Source organism: Dinoponera quadriceps, unplaced genomic scaffold, assembly GCF_001313825.1.
Source record: "Dinoponera quadriceps isolate SergipeBrazil2010 unplaced genomic scaffold, ASM131382v1 scaffold566, whole genome shotgun sequence".
Lineage (NCBI taxonomy): Eukaryota > Metazoa > Arthropoda > Insecta > Hymenoptera > Formicidae > Dinoponera > Dinoponera quadriceps.
Genome location: NW_014555972.1, coordinates 4,467,811 through 4,490,003, shown reverse-complemented (window position 1 = coordinate 4,490,003; position 22,193 = coordinate 4,467,811). Strand labels below are relative to the sequence as shown.

The window sequence follows — 22,193 nt, the reverse complement described above, 5'->3', positions numbered from 1 at the left end:
AAAAAGCCCAGATCCCAGGTAACAGTTCTTACGGACTCCTGCGCGGATTTTGAATATGTTATACGGATTCGCGCGAGTTCTCTTGGCTTCCCGTGGAAATCCATTCGGAAATTTTCAACGGGGTCCATTTATCTCGAGGAAATCCCGTCTCCTCTCTCGAATTCCTCGGAGTGAAATCTCGAGACCCTCCGTCTGAAATTTCACATCTGCACGGAAAATACGATCAGGATACCTCTCGAAAAATGTCAGAACCGGCCGCGAATTTCTCGTTGGGACCTAAGAAACCCGTGAAGAAACGTCGTCTCCTTCCCCCCCTCCCTCTCTCTCTCTCTCTCACCCTTTCTCGCAACCGTGAAGAATATTCCATCCGGACGCCCATGGCACATGTACCCACGTACAAGTATCCAGCAGAAGTCAGGCTAGCGAGCGCGCGGTCCGCCGCAGGGTTGCGGGCGGGGGGACTCTCCGTCCGCTGGCAGTAGTGGTGGGGGTGACCGCAAGAGAGTCCAGAGAGCGCGCGCGGGAGGACGAGAGAGAGAGAGAGAGAGAGTTAGATAGACCGGGACGAGCGCGGGGCGAGGGGTCGGACCAATGGGAAGGAAGGGATGATGAGTCCCGGCGCAGGTTGAGAGGAATCAGAAGCGGCGTCTCACTTCTGCGCGGTGAGCCGGCCTGTCGTGACCCGTTCTCATGGACCCCGAGAGGTCTCTTTCCTCCCGTCGCGCCTCGTTTCCCCTCCCGCCCCTCGGGCTTCTTCTCTCTCTCTCTCGCCTCCCCGCTCCCGCCCATGCAAAACAGCCGATCGCATCCCTCTCGCCCACCCCTTTCGCTCCTACCCTGCCTACGTCTGGTCCCCCACTCCTGAGCCTCAGCGTTCGGTTCCTCTCGTTTCACGATCACTTCCGTAGCCGGAGTCCAAGTCAGCCGCGGTGCTCAGTCTCTTGCTGGATGCAGAGCGGTGAAGACGTCGCGGTACGTCGCTCACGAGTGCGAGAAAAGGAGAGAGAAACCGAGGGAGAGAGAGAGAGAGATAGTACAAAGCGCGATCGATCGTCGTGACAGTCAGTCGTGTTCGTCAGCGTGAAGAGAACAGTCGTCCGGAGGAGTCGTCGTCATCGTCGTCTCACGCTCGACACTTTTTTCCCCCTGGTGATACGCGATGCGTATTCGCGACGAACGACCCGGTGGAGTCGCGTCGGAGCAATAGCGAGCAGGCAGATCCGCGGGGGGAATTCCGACGGAGAAAAACTTATCATCGCGTCCTCCGGATCTCCATCCTCCAGGATCCCGGGTCACAACCCGGGATCAAAGTGCACGCGGTGCGTCGGCAGCGCGCGCGCGCGCGCGCGAGACAGACAGAGAGGGAGAGAGAGATAGAGATAGCCGAGCGCCGATGGACTAGTGTGGAATTGTGATCTGTTGTTCGAGTGGTGGAGTTTGCGTCCCGTTCGGGACGCGCGGTGTGAACTCTCGCCAGGTCCAGGATCCAGCTCGCCGAGGCTCGATAGTCTGCCAGTGTGGTGGTGGGATCGTTGACATCGGGGAACCATGGATTACGCGAAGAAAGGTAAGTGTGTCCGCTATCACCTCGCCGTGAGAGAGACGTGTCGCGAAGGAAACAGTGCCGACGTTATGAGATGTCCGCTCCTTCGAGGATTTTTCTCCGTGTTTTTTTTTTTTTTTCGCTCAGATATGATGGGCTCGCGATAAGGATTGAAAAAACCGCAAGGAAAGGACGGTGAAGCCGAGCGCAATTATCGGTCGCATTTAGTTTCTTTTTTTTTTTTTACTCGTGCACTTTTTACTCTCCCCTTTATCTCTCCGGTCGTCTCTTTTTTTTTCTTCCTTTTCGATTTCGCCCCGTTTTTCCCCATTTCTCTCTTTCGGTCTCCTTCCGCACGAGGAGTGCCCGTTCCTCTTTCTCGTCTGCCATTCCCCGCGAGTGTTTTTTCGAGAGCCGACCTCGCACCAAGATTGGCGTATCGCACACATACGTACAAGCACACACATATACACACGCACACATAAAGATACACGTGTGCATTTGTGTGCTCTTTCGTCAGGTGAAATTTTATAATACTTAGCCGGCACACTCGCGCGTCTTCTTCATGGCCGATCTCGAGAGCGAGCCGAGGGAGAGAATTCGTAAACGGGTCTCGCCGAGATAACGAGATTATATCAATTGTATATTAATTACGCAATTTTCTATATATATATATTTATTTATTTATTTATATTCGCGTGGGCGGTCGCATTCGTCGGGATCGGATTTCCAGTCAATCGAATTCGCCGGGTTTCTTCTCACGCATCGCGTTAGACAAAGTCGATAAGCGCGTGCGATATCCGGGGTCGTTTAATCCAGCGACAGTCTTCCTAACAGCGATCGCGTCATTTCGTATCTCGGATCTGCACTCGATGCATCGACGCTGAAGAAGAAATACCGCGGCTCTGATTAGTTTTTATTTGCGCGGGAAAATTATCTGAAATATCATCTGAAAAGTGGACTTATATATATAAATACAAGCGATACGCGAGAATCTTCTCTTTCCCGAGAAGGATTTTGCGATCGATCGTGATGAACGCAAAGCGGCGGCTCGTCAATGTTCTTCGCGGTAATGACAGACGGGGGGTAGTTGAGAAATGTCAGAGGTCGGTTGTGTCGGATATACGCGTCACAACGATGACGTGTCAAAATTCCGATCTTTATAACGACGGGAGATTTCTAAGCCGATAAGGACCATCTATTATTCTGAGGCACGATCAATGCCTACGAGACACTTTTCGGAAGATTCCGGATCTATATGCAAACATTGTCAAAGGGATAGAGCGAAAAGGAGACAGAATTTTCTCCGATTAGTAAATTATAATGCGAGCGCACAGCGTGCACAGATATAAAATATATCTCGATTTTACACATTTATATCTTTGTACGACAAACTTTCATAAATCGAGGAGGTACATATAGCTTTCTTTGTCTTCTCTCTCTCTCTCTCTCTCTCTCTCTCTATCTCTCTCTCTCTCTCTCTCTCTTTCTTTCTCTCTGCTGCAAAGATGCAGCAAAGTTTTCATTTAAATCGAGGAGGATTTCTGTGATTCAAACGAAAATAAACGCGTCGGCCCTCTCGTGAATAATTCATTTTCATTTCATGCAAATATTTTCATAACAGAAATGACGAATTGTAACATATTTAAAAATGCAAAGTATAATTGAGCATAGATAAGGAGAAATAATCTTTATTGACAGCTCCTCACAAGCTCGTCACAAGGAATTTGTTGAGTAAATGAGCGAAGATTTCGTTTCCCCGTGTTTGTCGAAGTATTCTCGGCGAGAATATACGGGAGATTATTTTCGAATTACGATGCGATGATTTTCGACTCACACGCGCGGATACCAGAAAGAATTTTGTTCTCTCAACCCCCCCTGTGAGGGCGCAGGGATGATTATACGGCTCCATGAAACCCGAATTAGGGCGTGGTGTAGAAAGTCAACCGCTCCCTTTTTCACCCTCGCCTAAGGACGCCCTTCGGAAGCGAGACAGATTAATTAGCGATGTTTATATTGACTAATAAGTCCGGCACGTTTATTGACTTTCAAATGGATCTTTTCGGCAATCTCATCCGAAAAATCGCATAAATTGAATACAATGCAAAATCAATCATATTTATGTTACACATATGTTACATTTGAAGTACATTTAAATAATTATGTATAAAAGAGAATGAGAGATACGCTTGACGGATCGATCGTATAAATTTTAACACAAAGCTTGGAAAGAGCTGAAACAATTTGCAGAATCGTCGATTCGCCTATCGTTCGTGATTACATCGTTGGTGATTACTTGCGGCTCGTGCATCGTTCTTGATATTTGATTTCTTTCGCCGTACGCTTTATTGTTTCCGTATTCGCTGATGATAGTAAAGAGAAACTCGGACGCGCCTCGACCGACGGAGATTCCAATCTCCGTTCTCAAGATACGATCACGAATGAGATCATCGGTTGAGAGTGGTCTCTTTCTTCGCGAATCATCTTGACGAAAAAGCCGCACGACGACGACGCGCGCGATGATGCACGATCGATCTCCGCTCGCGGCTGAAGATTAGTAGACGTTCGCCAACCGCACCTTTCATCACTCTCACGCCCCTGCCCCGCCGACGGCGGTAAGGTCGATCTAGGATTTGTACAGGCGTTATTACGAAAGCGATCTATATCTGTGGTCGTAGGTAGGTAGGTAGGTAGGTATGACAACCCCGTCTAGGTACATGCGGAAACACTCGGTTGGGCCACGTATACGAGAGAGCACTTTGCGTGACATCCTTCGCGGCATGTAAAACCGTCCACCCTCGGTCGATCGTACCGATTAATGAGCCGCGACGCAGATTTTTTTCGGAGAGTCTTGCGCATGTATCGGCTCTCGTGCGTGTGTGTGCGGCGCGCACGTACCGCCCGCATCGGTGCGTACACGCGCGTCGTCGAGCAGCCGCTTTCCGCAGGACCGCTTCTGCTGTCGCTCGAGAAGCGTCAGCTCGAAACGATGAATATTTGCCTTTGAATCCGCCGACCTTCTAACGGAGGTATGCGGGTGTTTGTAGCCTCCGCTCTCTCGCGCGTATCTCGGATGCGGTTGCGTAATAATAAAAAGTACCAAATAATATTGCGTGTATGGATGAAACGTAAATGTCACATGTTAACGATTAACCGTAGGACCGTGGAATTACGCGACAAGTAGACGGCAGCTATATGGAGGAAAAATTAATCTTGAATCGAGAGTAGATATTTTCGTACATAAGCAAGAATATTGTAATCTTCGTAAACTTTTAGCCTCGATTTTAGTTGAATCCGACGCAGATATTACCGGTGCTCGATTCGAGGCGAAACGTCGAAGAATATTATAATATTCCCGCTTATATGTGTAAGGAATATCCACCGTTGATTTAAGATTTTTTCTCTGTGCGTGTACGAGAATCTGAAGATGATACAAAGATAACATTAGATTTCAACTACGGTCGATTCAACTACTTTAATTTACACCTCCGTCAATCTGTATCTCTCTGAATCGTTGCGGCGAAAATATGAAAACCACCTTAGATAGTGTTCTTTTCGAGAAATTATAAAATTTCCCGGGCGTGACGCTCGACAAGCACCACCATTCGCGCCACCGATCGCCGTGGAAGGGACGCGCGGCTGGATCGGCGCATCTGTTCCGCCAGTGGAACCGACGGAAAACGGGATAAGCGGAAGAAAGAGGGTAGACAGAGGAAACGGCCAGGGGAGAGACGGGTGCTCGTGCGTCAACTCTCCGTGGAGTCACAGCCGCGGGCGAAGGGTTGCTCCGCGCCGGGTCACGGATGGCTGCACCCAAGGTTGTCAGAGCTACGACTCTCGAAACATACTAACCGACCGCCATCTTTGTTTCTCCTGCGTGGTGCGTGGGTGTATCCGAGCGTGGAGGAAGCGGGGATGACGAGGGCAGAAGCGGCCAGGAGGGGGCAGAGGAGGATGGCGCGAAGAGGGAAGAGAGTCGTCGGCGCAAGAGAGAAAAACGGCAGCAGGGAGGAAAAGGGGAACACGAGACGGCAGGGTTACGAGGACGGGAGAATCGGAGGGATCAGGCGAGGAAAGAGGATCGGGAGGGTGGNGGGTGGGAGGGGTGGAGGAGGGAGAGGAGGAGGACGGGACGTGGTCGTGAGTCTGCGGCTGCGGGCAGGAAGGAAGACGAAGAGGAGAGAAGAAGAAGCGCGCCGCGCTTGGCGTGATCGCCGGCGGACGAAGCGATGGACGGATGTCGGCGGCGACGGCGGGAGAGAGAAAAAGGGAGACGCGTCCAACGGAGAGAAGAGAAGCTCAAAGGGGGGGAGACGAGGAAGGAACTGGCGATCACACGAGCGGAGAGCAGCACGTCCGAGCGAGATAAGCAGGGCAAGAGGAAAGAACAACGTTAGCCGGGGGGTACGTCCCAGCGCAGAGCAGATAAAAGGGCGCGATAACCTGCGCAGAGGGTGCGAGCGAGATAAAACAAGAGAGAGAGAGAGATAGATAGATAGAGAGGGAGGAAGAGGAGGAAGCCGTCCCGGGGGGAACGGGCGTGTGCACGATGGTAGGGAGCACGACGATCGTACTGGAGGGGAAACGAGAAGATAAAAGCCCCGCGGAGAGATGAGAGGCGGGCAATAGCGAGCCGCTGCGACTCGCCGCGTTCGTTTCTCTCCCACCCGCGGCGGGCTGCTTCAGCGCGCAGCATCATCCTCTCACGCGAGTCTTCCCCGCGATTCGTAGGTGGGACACCCTAGCGACGGAACGGAAATGCGCATGTACGGCCCTCGTAGCGGGCATGACACTGTGCTCCCTTTTCACTACGGCGGCACCCCGCCGAGGTCGCGCCCCGGGGTGCAATGCAGATATAGGCGTGGCGTGTGACGCTCGTTCTGGTCCTCCGCTTCGCACGCTCGGCTCCCTTCGGCCGACGCTCGCTCCGGGGAGTCGGCCTTCCCCCGCCTGCGGCCTGTTCATCCCGGCAGGCTTGAAACGCGCCCTTTCTTCCCTGCTTCTTGGTGGTATATATATCTTCGGGAACATTTACGAGCACGTGTATTTAGTTGTTCTCGCAGGTGCGGAAGAATTCCCAAGTGGCAGATTCCTTCGGATCTGACCGAGATCCGGAGGTCGGATTCGAGAAAATTTAGACGTAGACTCGAGGTTAGTGTAAAGCTCTGTCTGCATAGCAGGACGCGAGATTATGCAGGAAAATCTTAGAATAATGTTTAATATAAAATTATCTTTCCCTTCGCGTCTGTTTTAACAACGATCCGCTTTGTTATTTGTTTCTTTGTCCTCGGGTAAGTTTTGCGCACGTGCGAAAACCCAACGCGATTTTTCACGATGCTATCTGCGTGTTGTTTAAGCTAAAGCGCGTTTAGTCCCATCTCCGTGCGAAGATTTTCTTTATATTTCTATGTTTATGTTGCGTAACATCGTACGCATCGTGAACGTGCGTGCGTTGTCGTCGTCATCATCATCATCACAAAACGCCAGATATAACGTCAGAATGCGCGCACATAACAGTGGAAGAATCAGTTATTAAGACAGAGACACGCATACGAAATAAATGATATCCGTATATATATCTCTCGTGGGAAAAACATTGAAAGGCTAAAATGACGACTTCATTAATCTGTATTAATTTATATTAATGAACTCGTCGCGAATTCCATAACATCGTCCAATCCTACGCAATTAACGTTCGTGTTGTTTATTCGTGACGACGCGTTTAGACTCACGTTTTCCAATTCCCCTCGCACTGAGAAAACATTTTTGATATCTGTAATTATAATCGCACAAGTGTGAGAGAACTGTTATCGGGAGACATTTTTCTAGTGAACGTTACTTTAATGTCAGTGATAATCTTATATATATGTGTTGCTACTATTTTCTTTTTTAATCAAAATCAAAAAACCACGGAGAGAAATAATTTAGCGGACAGTAATTATGTGTACAGTATTATCGTGACAAATAAATGAATATACAGGGTGTTTCTTACGTACCAATATTTTTAGAGTTGACTTTTGAGGCCATTTGATGGAGAAAGAAGCGTACGTTCATATGAACTTTTCTTCGTAAAGTCGACCTCAATAATCAGCTCGCAATTGGACGGTACACTGGAAGAAATAAATGCTACATTCAAGTAGCATGTCTTTAAACCAAGTAAAACAGTTACTTCAATGCTCCTTAGCAAATATTTACTAGAATGTAACATTTTCTTTTCTCTCAACATAGTTAAGAAACAGCTAGTATATTTATCTATTTGCCACAGCATTTACAAACAGATTTATCGTCCCGCTGAATTATTTTTCCCCGTGAGGATGCAGTTGATTTGCCAAGAATAACCTGCAATTCTCGCGGAATTTCTCCCGGTGTACGCGAGTCCGTCCGAAATTTCACCGGATGGACGGGAATCGACGGGATCAGCGGGTGAAATTCGGAATAGATCCTCGATCGCGTCGCAATTGGAAATCTTGCCTGTCGCGCGGTATGCTTTCCATTTCTAACGATCGCGGTCGGTAGCGGAGACCCGTCGTTACGACGTTCCGTGAACCACGAAAACCGATTTCTATTTTTCCTCGTCGCCCGCGTTTCTCGTGCGTCAACGCGCGAGTCGCGCGCGTATTGACGTTTTTGCGTCGGATACGTACATTTTCCCCGCCGTCTATCTCGCCGGATAATCGTGACGTGATACAAAAATACCAAACTTATCTCCGTCGATGACAGACGCGCCTCGAGACTGTTGTATGTCAATATTTCGAAGCCGGGCATAATTAAAGTTCCAAGAATTCGTCTTCGGTTTCGAGAATTATGCAAACCTGATTTATTATTCGGCGGGCAGGAGCAATTCGGCTTCCACGATTTTTCCACGTCGGAATTCACTTTCCAGTGAATTCCCATAAACTGCGACGTGCAAAATCGTCAGATCGATAAGTTTCAACGAGGATACGAAAATGATCTCTCGCGGGCGGTGATGATGAAATTAACGACAATAAGAACGATGATGCATCCGTCACCGATGAGCCGCCCGATTGGAAGGTCGGGACAACGACAGGTCGCGGGGAGCTATTAACGATCAGACACGAGCCAAGCCGCAGGCGAAGTTGATCAGACCCGTTTTACCGCACTCCGCTGGAACGTGCACGCGCGCACGTGATTTACGCGCATGAATAAAGTTCACCTGCCGACAGGTATGTCTATATGGGCGCCTGCCTGGGCAGGTTCGTTCGGGTCCACACGACGACCGCACTATGGTGCGGCCGTTTAATTCGGCGAGCGACCTGCGTAACGCGATATCACCCGGGGGGTCCGCTTTCTGTCGCTACACAAGATAAATCGTGTCTTCGATATAATTACGATAATTCTTACGTCATCTAATATAGATCGGTCGAATAATATCGAATCGAAGGAGCCGAAATACGTAATGAGATTCGTGAAATTCGCTTGACTAAAATAAATTTGTTGAAGAAACGAAATTGGAGGGCGCTGTTGGTGAAAAAAATTGCTGAATATTCAACGCGAAGCACACACAGTGGTGTGTGTATGTATGAATATTCGACTGTGAGTCGACTTCGAGATTCCCGGAAGAACGTAAATTCGTATTGCGTTTTTCGGCTATTAGAAGCGTTAGATGTTACTCTTCGACGTTCGTCTCTGTTGTTGCGTCAAGTTATATGCGTCTCGTATGATTTATTATTAATTTGATAACAAACATTCCACGAAATGCGCTGTCGTTCGAGGGAATAAACAGTTGTGTTTTTGTGTACGTACAGATATTGGAAAATCTTATCAATATCAATCGAAGTCTGTTGAGATCACAAGTCTCGGTCGTTTCATCTCGTCCGACCCGTTTCCTCTGGTATTTTTATTGTGGTCCCGACGAGATATTCTTGGTGATCTTTATCTATCTAGTCCCGCGATTATAACCGTCACCGCATACAGAATAGGAATTCTGTGGATATGTATATACATAGGAAAACGACAGTCATTCATCAAGGATGACTGACATTGTCGAATAGATTGTAATTTTGCAGAAATTTGTTTAAAAACGATTACTATTATCTCGCAATAACCACATCCGACTTTTCATCCCTTTTCATATTTCGCATAAAGCTGAATCTCGCTATTTCTCGGATAGATTTTAATTTCGCATAGACTCGATTCTATGGTTCGATATGTGTATATAAGAAAAAGTGCTAAATACAAATAAATAATTATTTCAACACTATTTAGTAAATTTTTATTTGGATCAAATAATATTTAATATTTGCTTGATCCAAATAAAATATCTTCCAAGTAAATTATTCAGGTGAGATATTTGACCAAATTAAAATTCACTTAATCCAAATAACAATCTGCTAAAGAGTAATTATTTTTTTTTTTTGAATCTAGCATTTCTTTTTTATGCGCAGAAATGCGCGAGAAGTTTAATAATTTAATATAATCATTTGTTAACTGGGAGGAAAATTCTGTAGTCACATAGGAAGAAATGAAGAGTGGCGGTGAGAGAGATATTTTCTCGTGAATTTTTATTTTAGAATCCGAAGCGGATGTGTAATCGCAGCTCTCGAGATACATACGGTCGAAGCCTCCGAGCTTAATTCCATGACGATCGATAAGGAAATACATATAGAACAATGCGACGACCAGCATCGACAGATATTGAGCCGTTATGACTTGCAAAACTTCGTCGCGCGTTCTCTAGTAGCACGACTTTATCTCATCTCTCATCGCCGATGAGGATTCATCGTTCATTTCGAAACTGAAATTTTCCCTAAATGAAAAAAGACATTATCCCTTTCGAAAACCGGGCAATTTAGATATCTCAAATCAGCGATAAGCGTGGCTGCGAGCATTCAAAAATCCCTTCGTTCTCGAAATCTGGCGAGATATTTCTCCGATGACGTAATGATTTATCCGTCACTCGGCAGAATGATTCATGATAGAGACAGAAAGTTTTCAAACGTCGTCGTTGTGGGAAATAAATGTACAGGGTGTTTCTTAAGTACCGGCCGATACTTTAGGAATTGATTTTAACGAAGGAATTTATTCAAGTCGCTTTATGAAGAAATCAACACGTGTTATGTCAACTCTTCTTTGTAAAATCATCTAGAAAATCAACTCCCAAAATATTGGGATAAATACTTGAGAAATATCCTCTACGTTTATCGATTCGCTACGACAGCATGAAAATTTGCTGTTCTTCTGAATTATTTTTCCCCGTGTGTGTAATCTTAATTATGACAGACTATCGATTGACACAGTTTGTATCATATCTCAGAGCGGTGACTGCAATCACATGATCGTTTCCGTCGCGAGCGAAACTTCGACTTTTCTTAGAGATTGGTACATCGTGAGATTTATTCACGACATTTAGTCGACTCAAGCAAAATGTTTGAATAGGAGCGAATCAATGTTTTGGTTGTGAGAACCAAACTTTGGTTCTCTGAAGCGAGAATGAAAAGACTTCGGTTCGAAGGGTCAAACTTTTGATTCGGAAAACCAAATTTTGGTTTTCGCGACCAACAAAATTGGTTTGTCCGAACAAGCATTTTGTTTAAGTCAACTAAATGTGTTTGTAAAGGAATATCAAGGCGATCGAATTGACAGCCGGTCTCTCTGCGATGCGACAGCTCATTGCTCGGCTCATAATACTGTCTCGCATCTCGAAACGGTGGTCTCTAATCGCGAGATGCTCGCTGCGCTCTTCAAAAGTGTGCAAATAGGGGAGACCGCCGAGTGCGGTTACAGCGCGGAGCGAGGCCGTTGATAAATGTTATTGTCCCGGCTGCATCTGCGGTTCTTGCCTGGGTATCAGCTTCCGGAATACTTAGTCAGATTTGTGTCCTGCCATCGACACAGTTCTTTACTCGGTAAAGCTTCCAGAGAGGCGCAATGCCGGTTGGGATCCGGTGGCTCCTATTTATCCGCGGTTTTTTCAGCGCATCACGGTGTCGTTTCATTCCCGCTCGCTTCTTTACATTATTACATCAATTACACCATGGAAAATCTTTTGTATCACACCGTGACCGTCCGCATCAACACGGACAAAAAAAGGAATTTACTCGAATCTGCCTGACAATAGACAATCAAACGTGTTTTGGCTGAGACAGAATTTTTAGCTATTAGCAAGAAGCAAGTCCGGTTCTTACAACCAGAAATTCTGCTCCCTCCCGCCAAAACGCGTTTACTCGTCCGTCTCGTCAAGTGGCTTCAACCTGACCCTTTTTTTTTTCTATGAAGGTCGGGTCGTTGCGTTCAAGGTTGAGCCGGGATTTTCTCGCCGTGGCGGAAGATATTCGTCAATCGTTCCGTTGTTGCAAAGCTGCGAATGAAAAATTCGTGGAAAGAAATCAAAATGTGTGGTTCCGTGTTCTCTCGATTTGTTGTTCCTTTTTACGGGATGTAAATCGTCGCTCTTCCGGTTTCTATTTTTTTCGGAGAGATGAATGAAACCGATAACGCGAAAGGACAACACCGCGGCCGCAGATAGTGCCAACCGCAATAAATTTGATATAAAAATAATTGTATTCTGTAGAATGTGTGATTTATTACTCTTGTGAGCGCGCGCGCGTCTTAATTTATTTAAGCGCACTGCTCGCCTCGTTACTTCCGAGGTGTCTCGGTTTTCCTGTTTCGTCAGTAGATTTGTGGTCCAAGATGATCGCATTTGCTACGCGGGTTTTTCCGGTCTCCGTGTCTCAATCCTTGAAATCTGAGAAACGGCTCGGCGAGAAATCGTAACGCGAACCGCGCTTTTCTCTGCGATTTCGCTGTTGAAATCGCGCGAGTGACGTCATTAATACGTTTCTAATGCGTCGTTAACACGTTAATTTGACGTCATTAACAAGTTATTATGTTTGCTGGGTAATTTAATCCACTTGAAAAGATTCAACATGTATCCTCCATTTTTGTGATCAATATCTTTTCCTCTATTATTTCTATTATTTCAATTTCGTATTTCCGCGAATTCGCTGTGATATCCTTCTGATAAAATATTTATATTCTATAATAAATAAAAAGAATATTGTATCGCTGCAAGAAATGTGACTGATATATTCCTCATTTCCTTGATTCAGTTTCGCCAGAGGAAAGAAAACACGCACACATAAAATACGATTACCCACTTCACACATACGCAAACCCTGAAGGACACTCAAACGTTTCTCAGTGAGAGACGGTCCATCTTTACGTCTCGCCCGTATTTCCCGTATCCCTCGATCGATTACACCTGCATTCCTCTTGCATCTCGCGACACCACAGCTGTCGGATAAACCGCATCTTTATCAAAGTCAATTTGTCTTTTGCTTCGCAGCGTCCGACACTCAGAACGGAGCGGATCAAGAGCAGGAGGCCGAGACGCAGATCGATGCCGCGTCGCCGTCGTCGAGCGTGAGTATCCACTTGTCACCTGGACCGGCACGCAACGACGCGTCGGGCCGTCGATATCATAATACCCGAGTCGAAATTTTGACGTTACTCGGACGCCCTTAAGAATGATAATTTGATACAAACTAATAAGAACCCATTTTGACGATATCGACACTTTTTAACTTCTCTTTCAAATCTTCAACATTACAGAATAAATTTTAACGCTACCCTCATCGTCCTGTTTCAACGGTAGAACGACGAAAACGGAGATTAACGGCATCAGACAGAGTGAAAATAGGGATTGCATTGTATTATTAGAACTAAAATTGAACCAATATTTTGCTATCTCAGCTCCCACCGTGCTGTAGAATGAAAAGTTCAACATCAGGATCAGAATTTCGGGTCGGCGATTAGCGGGTAAAAACGTGCTCAACTAATGACGCGCGTATCTCTGCCGAAAAAAAAAACAGGTCGAGCTGTCGAAGAGCGCGCGGCCGTGCTCGACGTGTCCGTCGAATTCCCGGGGGCTGAATCACCGGTCGCGCAGCTCACCCCGCAGCGAGCCGGAGGACTGCAGCGGCTCGGAGGACTTCGGCGGCTGCGGCGACGAGAAAGCGAGGAGCGGCTCGGAGCGGCCGGCTCACCACCGGACGCTCTCCTCGCCCAACAGCTGCACGGACTCCGAAGGAGGCAGTAGCGGCTCGGAGCGGCCGGCTACCAGCAGCGGCCGGGACGAGTACAACAACAGCAACGAGCTCGCGAGCGACTCGCCGGAGCCGCTCGACCACCGGCGACAGGAAGCGTCGGCGAACGCCGGTCGCGCGACGAATAAGCGGAAGTGTCGCACCGACGGCGAGGAGGAGGGGGAGGAGGCCGAGGACGACCCGGAGAGTCGTAGGAGAGACGGCAAGATCCTGCTGAACAACTTCAAATTGGTCATCAGGCTCGACGGCGAGGAGGGCTTCGCCTGCCCGGTCTGCGGTCGACGGGACTTGGCGAGCGCCGCCCTGCTGCAGAGCCACCTGGAGTGCGCCCATCCGGACTTCCGGGCGAAGTGCGAGCCGTGCAACCTCACGTTCAAGAACCACCGCATGCTGAGCCTGCACCGCGACGCGAAGCACTTCGGCGAGGGGGGGAACGGCGGACGGGGTGGGAGTACGGGGCGCAACTACGTCGACGGCTTCAACGACTGCACGTTCGTCGACTTCTCGTCCACCAAGTTCCCGACGATCGCCCGGGCGGTCTGCGAGCGGGAGCCGCACCGGCCGGCCTCCGGCGAGGCGAACAAGTTCCAGTGCGTCAAGTGCCTGCGCGCCTTCCCCTGCAGCCAGGCCCACCTGGCCCACGAGGAGGAGTGCAAGGGCCCGTACGAGAACAAGAGGGCCAACAGCAACGACAACAACAACAACAACAACATCAGCACGAACAACAACCTCGACGCGGCGAGCCCGCCGCCGGCGGACGAGCTGAAGGTCAAGCGGGAGACCTTCTTCGCGACGTTGGACCTGCAGAACAACGAGCCGCCGGCGAAGGAGCGCAAGGAGGGGGGGAGGCCGCCGGCGAGCGGCCACGACGTCCGGGAGGCGAAGGACCTCGCGGACATCCAGAGCATCATCCTCACGGTCGCCAACAACGCGCCCATATCCTTCCCGCGATCGGACGCCAGCACGCCGGAGAACAACGTCAAGTTCAATCCGAGCGTGGGCTCGTCCGGCTCCTCGGGCACCTGCTCGTCCGAGTACACCGAGGAAGAGGGCCAGGAGTCCTTCGCCGCTGAGTTCCGCAAGATGAAGCTGAAGGGCGAGTTCCCGTGCAAGCTGTGCACCGAGGTGCTGCGCAACCTGCGCGCCCTCAAGGGCCACAATCGCGTGCACATCAAGCACGCCGGCGACTACGGGCTGCCGTATCCGTGCAACATGTGCTCCTACACCAGCACCGACAAGACGACGCTGCAGAGGCACGTGAGGTCGCACAACGGCGACCGGCCGTTCGAGTGCTCCCTCTGCAACTACGCCTTCACCACCAAGGCGAACTGCGAGAGGCACGTGAAGAAGACCCACAACATGTGCAGCAAGGAGGACATACAGAACGCCCTGATCTACCATCCGAGCGAGGACTCGACCAACGACAACGTGGTCGCGGCCGTCGGCAGGAGCTCGCCCCGTGTCGTCAGGGAGGACGCGCGGAAGGCGCTCGTCTATCCGAGCGAGCACGAGGACCACCACCAGACGCAGCCTTGGACCCCCGGACCGTCGGCGATCCTGCCGCGCCCGGAGAAGCCGGAGCCGCTGAACCTCGTGAAGAAGGACAGCCCGGAGCTGATAATGCTGCAGCTGCCGCTGATCAACTGCCCCAGGCCGGACGAGGAGGACGCCGAGTCGAGATCGTCGGACGGCAGCGTGTCTCTAGTCAGCGATACCAGAGCGGACCAAAGAATAATCCAAGCTAGTCCGATGAATCTGTCGAAGCCGTCCACGAGCGGGCACTTCGTGCCGCCGGCGACCGGCCAGGACGGCCCGTTGGATCTCACCATGGACGTGTTGGATCTGAGCAAGAAGCGGAAACGGGAGAGCGAGGCGGCCTCCAACGACGACGACGAGACGCAGCACGGCGGCAGGCAGAGGGACATTTACAACGTCACCAGCCACGCGCTGTTTCTCACGCACGCCCTCATGAGCAACGCCGCGCAGAACTCGGTGCCGACGTCCCTCGAGAGTCTCTACGCGAACACGCGCTCCCTCATCTACCGGAACTTCGGCTCGCTCACCGCCGCCGGCGCCGCCGGCATGATACCGCCTTACCTGCTGAACCCGCAGATGCTGAACCACGGGCTGACAGTGAACGGCAGCAAGCTGCAGAGGGACCTGGTGCGCGGCCTGCAGCTCACCGGCGGCGGCACCATGGTGGACCACTCGTTGCCCAGCACGAGCTACGCGGCGCATCCTCAGGGTAACGCCGCGCAGACCCCGAGCGAGCAGCAGCAAGGCGTCCCCTACCCGAGCCCGCAGTCGAGCGCGCAGATCAGCCAGCAGCAGCAGCAGTCCCCCGCGCCGCGGCAGCTGGCGACGCGACGGGCCGACAGCGTGTCGGCGTCCGGCAGTTCCGTGAAGATGGTGCTGAAGGACGGGATACTGGTGCCGAAGCAGAAGCAACGTCGCTACCGCACCGAGCGGCCGTTCTTCTGCGCGATCTGCTACGCGCGCTTCACCCTGAGGAGCAACATGGACCGACACGTGAAGCAGCAGCATCCGCAGCGCTGGTGCCAGAAGAAGGCCCGGGGCGGCCACTCGGCCCGGGGCAGGCCGCCCGCCAGCCACGCGGCGGTGAACAATCCGGAGGCCTCTCTGCCGGAGGACGTCGGCTCGCCGCAACTGGCGGCGGCGACCACGTTGAACCCGGGCGCCTCGCGCACCGAGTCGCCGACCACCACCCCCCCGACGACGGAGCACAGCCGGCACTCGATCTCCGAGCAGGTGAAGTACGCGATCCTGGCGCAGCAGCTGAAGGCCAGCAAGTTGGACAACGAGAACGACTCGGATCAGGAGATGGTGATAGACGAGGGCGACAGGGCCGACTCGCAGGAGACGCCGCAGGCTCAGGAGTCCGCGAGCTTGCTGAGAGGCCAACTGGAGGGTAACGAGGGCAGAGGAGATGTCGTCGTGAAGATGGAGCTCGAGGAGGAGGAGGAGGAGCCCGCGGAAGCCTCGTCGGAGGAGTCCCACGGCGGCGAGCAGGTCGCGCCAGGTAACGCCGACGCGGTGAAGGAGGAGCCGCCAGCGGAGGGCAAGTCGACGTGCGGCGAGACGAAGACGCGAGGCGAGCAGGGCAAGCTGGAGGACGGCACCGCGGACTTGGCGAGCGTGTCGAAGCTCCTGGACAACGCCTCTCAGCAGTACCAGCAGTTCCAATACTTAAGCGACGAGGAGGGCCTGATCGCCTCCACCAGCGACTACAACAACTCGGGCAGCGAGAAATCGGACTCGCCGAACTCCCTGCACTCCGAGACCTCCGGCAAGAAGAGGAAGAAGAAGAAGAAGTCCGCCTACTCGATGGCGCCGAACCGGGTGATCTGTCCGTATTGCCAGCGCCCGTTCCCGTGGACCTCGTCCCTGCGACGTCACATCCTCACTCACACCGGGCAGAAGCCGTACCAGTGCATCCACTGTTCGCACCACTTCACCACCAAGTCGAACTGCGACCGGCATCTGCTGCGCAAGCACAAGACCAAGGCGAACAAGAGCCGGCGCGTGCGTAACTCGACGTCGCCGGAGGTCGAGCAGGCGCGGGTGGTAAACAGCAGCAACAGCAGCAGCAGCAACACCTTCACCACGAGGAACGTGCCGGAGCGGCCGTACAAGTGTAACCAGTGTCCGAGCTCGACGTTCTCCACGCTGGGCAACCTGAAGAAGCACCGTTCGACGAAGCACGCGCTGCGCAAGACCAAATCCAGGTCGGACACGCCGTCCAGCGACCAGCAGAACAGCCCGACCCAGTCGTCCGCGCAGAACGACCAGAGCGACTACGAGAGCCGGTCGTCCAGCGTCTCCGAGACGACGGACAACTCGCCGCCCGCCAAATCGAACCCCACCACGTCGCCGGCGATGAGCCACGAGACCACCAGGTCCCGTAAGTCCTCACCGGCGCCGGTCGACGTGCCCTTCAAGTGTCACCTCTGCGACAGCTGCTTCACCGAACGCCAAGACTGCCTGGAGCACATCAAGACGAACCACAAGTGCTCGTACGACATGCTGGTGGCCAAAGGCGCCCTCGACATGGACATCGACGCGTCCGAGGACCAGATGCTGGCGCAGCAGCACTCGAGCGACGGCGAGGGAAAGGGCGGTCGCTTCCACGACTACAGCAACAGAAAAGTAAGTTGTCCTCCTCCTCGTCTCCGGACTCGTCCCGGGGGCCGTCGGGGTCCGTCCCACGCGCGGAGCGGAAAAGCGGAACGGAAAAGGTGTCAAGCGGGGGACGACCAATCCGTACCGTTGTTTCCCTCCGATTCCAATAATGGCCGGGTTTCCCATGGCGCGCGTTTTAGGGAAAGGGACCCCCGATATCTCGAACTTTGTCGTGACCGGCCTATGACTATAAACATCGCCCTACATAATAAATTCACAGTAGTCAAAGCCGACCTATGATTTCTGTGAATTTATCATATAGGACGATGTTTATAGCCAGATCTTGCATTCAAGATCGCCTCAAGTTCGTCCTCGCGCGATAAGAAAATTCGTGTTAAATTTCACATATTTCAACGTGTGCTCCAAACGGTTCACACGAATTCTTAACGTAACACAAGATGAATAGTGTTGGAAAGTAAGAAAAATATCAATGCTGGAAATTAGCTCAAAATTAATAATTCATAATATGTTAATCGACACTGAAGTATAAAATGTGTTACTTTAACACACAAACGTATTGAATATCGGCTTAGCACAAAATATTGAGATAATACAAACATAATGTGTTAAATTAACACAGGAGTGTGTGAAAAATATAATATAAACACGATGACGAGGACTGATTTCCCCGTATATTTGTCTCATATTATTTTCATCGGGTGTAATTAATAAACCGTCATTAATAATCAATCAATTGATAAACATTGAATCTTGCATTCTTACGAATTTCCGGATAGGAAGCCCGAGGGAATTTTCGAAATCGCGACAATAAAGTGACAAGTGTCACAGCTTCGTCCCATCGCTGCACTTCTCTTCCGTTCCGCACAGAGCGGCACCCTTGCACGGAGCAAAAGATCTCGTTCCACAATTACACGTGCTTAACTTTTCACTTCCGCAGGTAGTGTGCGCATTCTGCATGAGACGGTTCTGGTCGGCGGAGGATCTCAGGCGGCACATGAGGACCCACACGGGCGAGAGGCCGTTCCAATGCGACATCTGCTGCCGGAAGTTCACCCTGAAGCACAGCATGCTGCGCCACCGTAAGAAGCACGAGTCCATCGACTCGTCCATGTACATAGGTAACAGCGGTGACGAGGAGAACCCGCCCACGCAGCAGCCGCCGACGATAACCCCGAGGAGCCAGCAGCACTCGCCGGTGCCCACGAACACCAGCAGACCCCGGACTCAGGACAGAATCTCTCTGCCGACGGTGGCGGCGGTCGCGACCGGGGATGCGGCGCCCTGCGCCCTGATGCGTTACAAGCATTACGACAACATGGCCATGATGACCGGCCGAATGGCGAACGACGGCTCCCAAAACGCCCCTCCCCACCGCCCAACGCCTCCGCCCGCGGACGCGCCTGGCGAGAGCGGCGAGAACGATTTGATCTCCGACCTGCTGGGGATACGCGAGAAGGGCCTCCTCGACAAAGTCCTCCGCAGCACGGCGGACGACGCGGCGAAATTGTTAGGCGTCAATCGTAGCGAGTGATAGGTGTAGGTAGTAATAGTCATAAGTCGGCCGGTTAAAGCCGAGAACCGGCGGCGAACAGTTCCGAGTCCGCGGGCTCTCCCGACGAGCAGCATTGTGCGAGAGGAGCAGCGGCGACGAGGAGGCTGAGAATCTGACGGACGGAGTGAGATGAGCGCGAATACCGTTGGTTATCGTACACGCCGGGAAAATTGGTAAGAACCATGTCGACCTCTTCCCCTTGTCTGTTATATCTTATTATGTTGGGTTGAATCAAAATTAATATACGTGCTATCGTGATACGCATGTTGCTAAATTGAAGGAAAAAAGTCGGGCATTTTGTGTGAAACAAGGGGAGGACTTTTTTTTTTTTTAATTAGGAGACCTCTCCTAATAAGTGACAAAGCCCGTTAAATCTTATAAACGGGAACCGCTGAGACGACAAACGATAAAATTAATGATAAAATCGGATCCAACGAACTCTCTGACACGCGTCTCGAATCGCGAATGGGCTCGAGCTTATCTCACGACGTTTCATTTTAGCGAGAGTTCGTGTTTACTCTTTCCTCTCTCTCTCTCTCTCTCTTTCTCTCGACAATGTGCTACGGGCCGAGGATCGCAACGAGAATGGCACGCGAATGGCTCGTCCTTCGACGTGAAACCTTTTTTCACGAGGATACACGGAAACGCGGGTCGAGTGCGTCGAGCGCCTTCATTCTTCAATCTTTAACGCACGCGTTTCGAAATAGATTTGTTTGTCACCAGTAAGAGAGACGAAGTTGGCAATTAATAACAATTACTGGCGCTGCGTTTCACATCTCCCGCCGCAGTAAATCGGCTCTTGACATGCAATCGCTGAAGGTGAGACTATTGTTTTCAATGTGATAGAACGAAGCGGATAAAAAAAAAAAGGGGGGACGGATGGAACCGGCTGTCGAAGTGATCAAGATAACATATATAAAGCGCGTATAAAAAGTTGTGATTTTGGGTAGAGCGAGATCGGATTGTATTTTAATATTTTAGTATAAAATAAGTCGAATTAAGTCGGTAATTTTTAAGTTCAAGGCTCGGCTCCATCCGCCGGCCGTATCGGTTTTGTGACGTCATAGAGCGAGATGGAGCCGAGCTTTAAGATATTTCTTTTAAGCTATTCCCTTGCGTACTTGAATATAAGAAGCGGTCTCATTCGCGTGCTCGTATTAAGAAGAAATCTTTTTTTTTTTTATTTTATTTACTCATAAAAATTATTTATTATCCGAGGCAATAACAATAAGTATCCAGCCTCCGACACCAACAAGCTGATTTACTGACGGGAGATACAAAATACAACACTAGTAATTTGACATGCATTGTCACTATAAGTTAGTACGAAACAAGGGTACGGGGAGGGGGGGAGGGGAGGAAACGACGACCTGTGGGGTCTCACTTAACGCTGTCTGACAAATCCGACGATTACGGAATGATTGTTTATACGCTCCCTCGTACAAAGGTGGAGAAGCGAAGTCGGGCGTGGGGAGAGCGGGGGGAGCTCCTGAATGCGCGGATTCACCGAGCTTCTCCGCGTTCATTCAAGATTCACGATCGTGCCTTATCGTTTCTTTATCGGCGTTCGCCACACGCGCGTGCGTTCGAACTCGTCGCAGCGACGAGTTTCGCCGAGGGATCTCCTCCTCGAGCGAGCGGGAGGCCGAGGAGAGCGACTTGCGCCGCGATGCACCGTCCATCCTCCTCTGATCGACTCAAAATGGAAAATGGGTGAAGTCACGGAAATCGGATTTGTCGGATTTCTCGACAGGGATTCGCCGGAGGAAATCGTCGCGTGTCTCCCCCCGATCCTCGACGTCGGAGACCGGTTTCACACCCGCGCTTCTCGTATCCTCCTATTCCTCTTTTTTCCTCCTTGTCTCATCTTCGTCCTCATCCGTGAGTGAGGGGGAGAGGAGGGGGGGGGGATAGGCGGAGGCACGACGAGCTTGTTGAAACCAGTCCCCGATTCGGAAGATCAAGCGCGACCACACGCTCTCTCTCTCTCTCTCTTCTTCTCGCAGAGAACGCGCGAACGCCTCGTCGATTCACCTATTTTTCACCGCTGATTATGCTTTCACCCTCATCGGACTGCTCCGCGAATTGTATATTGTTTACTGTCCACATATTATCATCATCGTCATCGTGCACTCTTTCCCTCCGCCATCGGAAGACGCCCCACCTGCCGAGCGTCTTCCGTTCACCTCGCGCGATCGTATCCGCGTCCCGGTATTATCCGAACTCTTAAGTATTCACGCGGAAAAAAACAGACGGTTCCGTCGTAAATCGCATCTGTCTATGTGACGATGGCCAAACGTACGGATGAACACGTGGTAAATAATTAGTAATTAATTTTATCCCTGCACGGTAAAAAGTTTTAACAAACAGCGACCCATCGACTGAAATGTTTGTTATTTTAACATGGGAATATGTTAGGAAGTACGCAAATGTGTGTTAAATTAACATGTTCACCTCGTTAAAGTGACACAAATGTGTCGGTGAGACGTTATTTACACATAATTCGTTTTACCGATCGCCGTGAATCGTGACGACGATGACAAGTTGCTTCTTGTCGTCGGATCTTTCCTCGGACAAAATCGGCGCTTTGAATCCTCGAAACTCGAAGACGCGGCCGTTCGAGGCTACGTATAAGGGCATGTGAAATCATATTCCTTTGTTTTATTAAAATAAAATAATAATCAGAAAATGATGGGAAAGAAAAAGAATTGGATATGGGATACTTAAGCGTGGGATATTTAAGCGTTTAAGATTCGACGACAGTCGACGAATACGATCGAAACGTCATCACACGCACCTTCCCCCTTCATCGACGCACGACCGTCAGTCCCGATCTGCAACAGGTATTTTAAGCCTTTAAGAAATCGAC

The 22,193-nt window shown here is 50.8% G+C and overlaps 1 protein-coding gene across 1 annotated transcript; it reads left to right on the top strand.

Moving 5' to 3' along the window:
* The first annotated feature begins 1,479 nt into the window (after positions 1–1,479).
* Positions 1,480–20,599, top strand: LOC106746215. The gene is made up of 4 exons (XM_014622526.1): positions 1,480–1,567; positions 12,852–12,928; positions 13,378–17,778; positions 18,710–20,599. The coding sequence occupies exons 1-4, from the start codon at positions 1,549–1,551 to the stop codon at positions 19,301–19,303; spliced, it is 5,091 nt and encodes a 1,696-aa protein (XP_014478012.1). The 5' UTR covers positions 1,480–1,548; the 3' UTR covers positions 19,304–20,599.
* Positions 20,600–22,193: the final 1,594 nt, after the last annotated feature.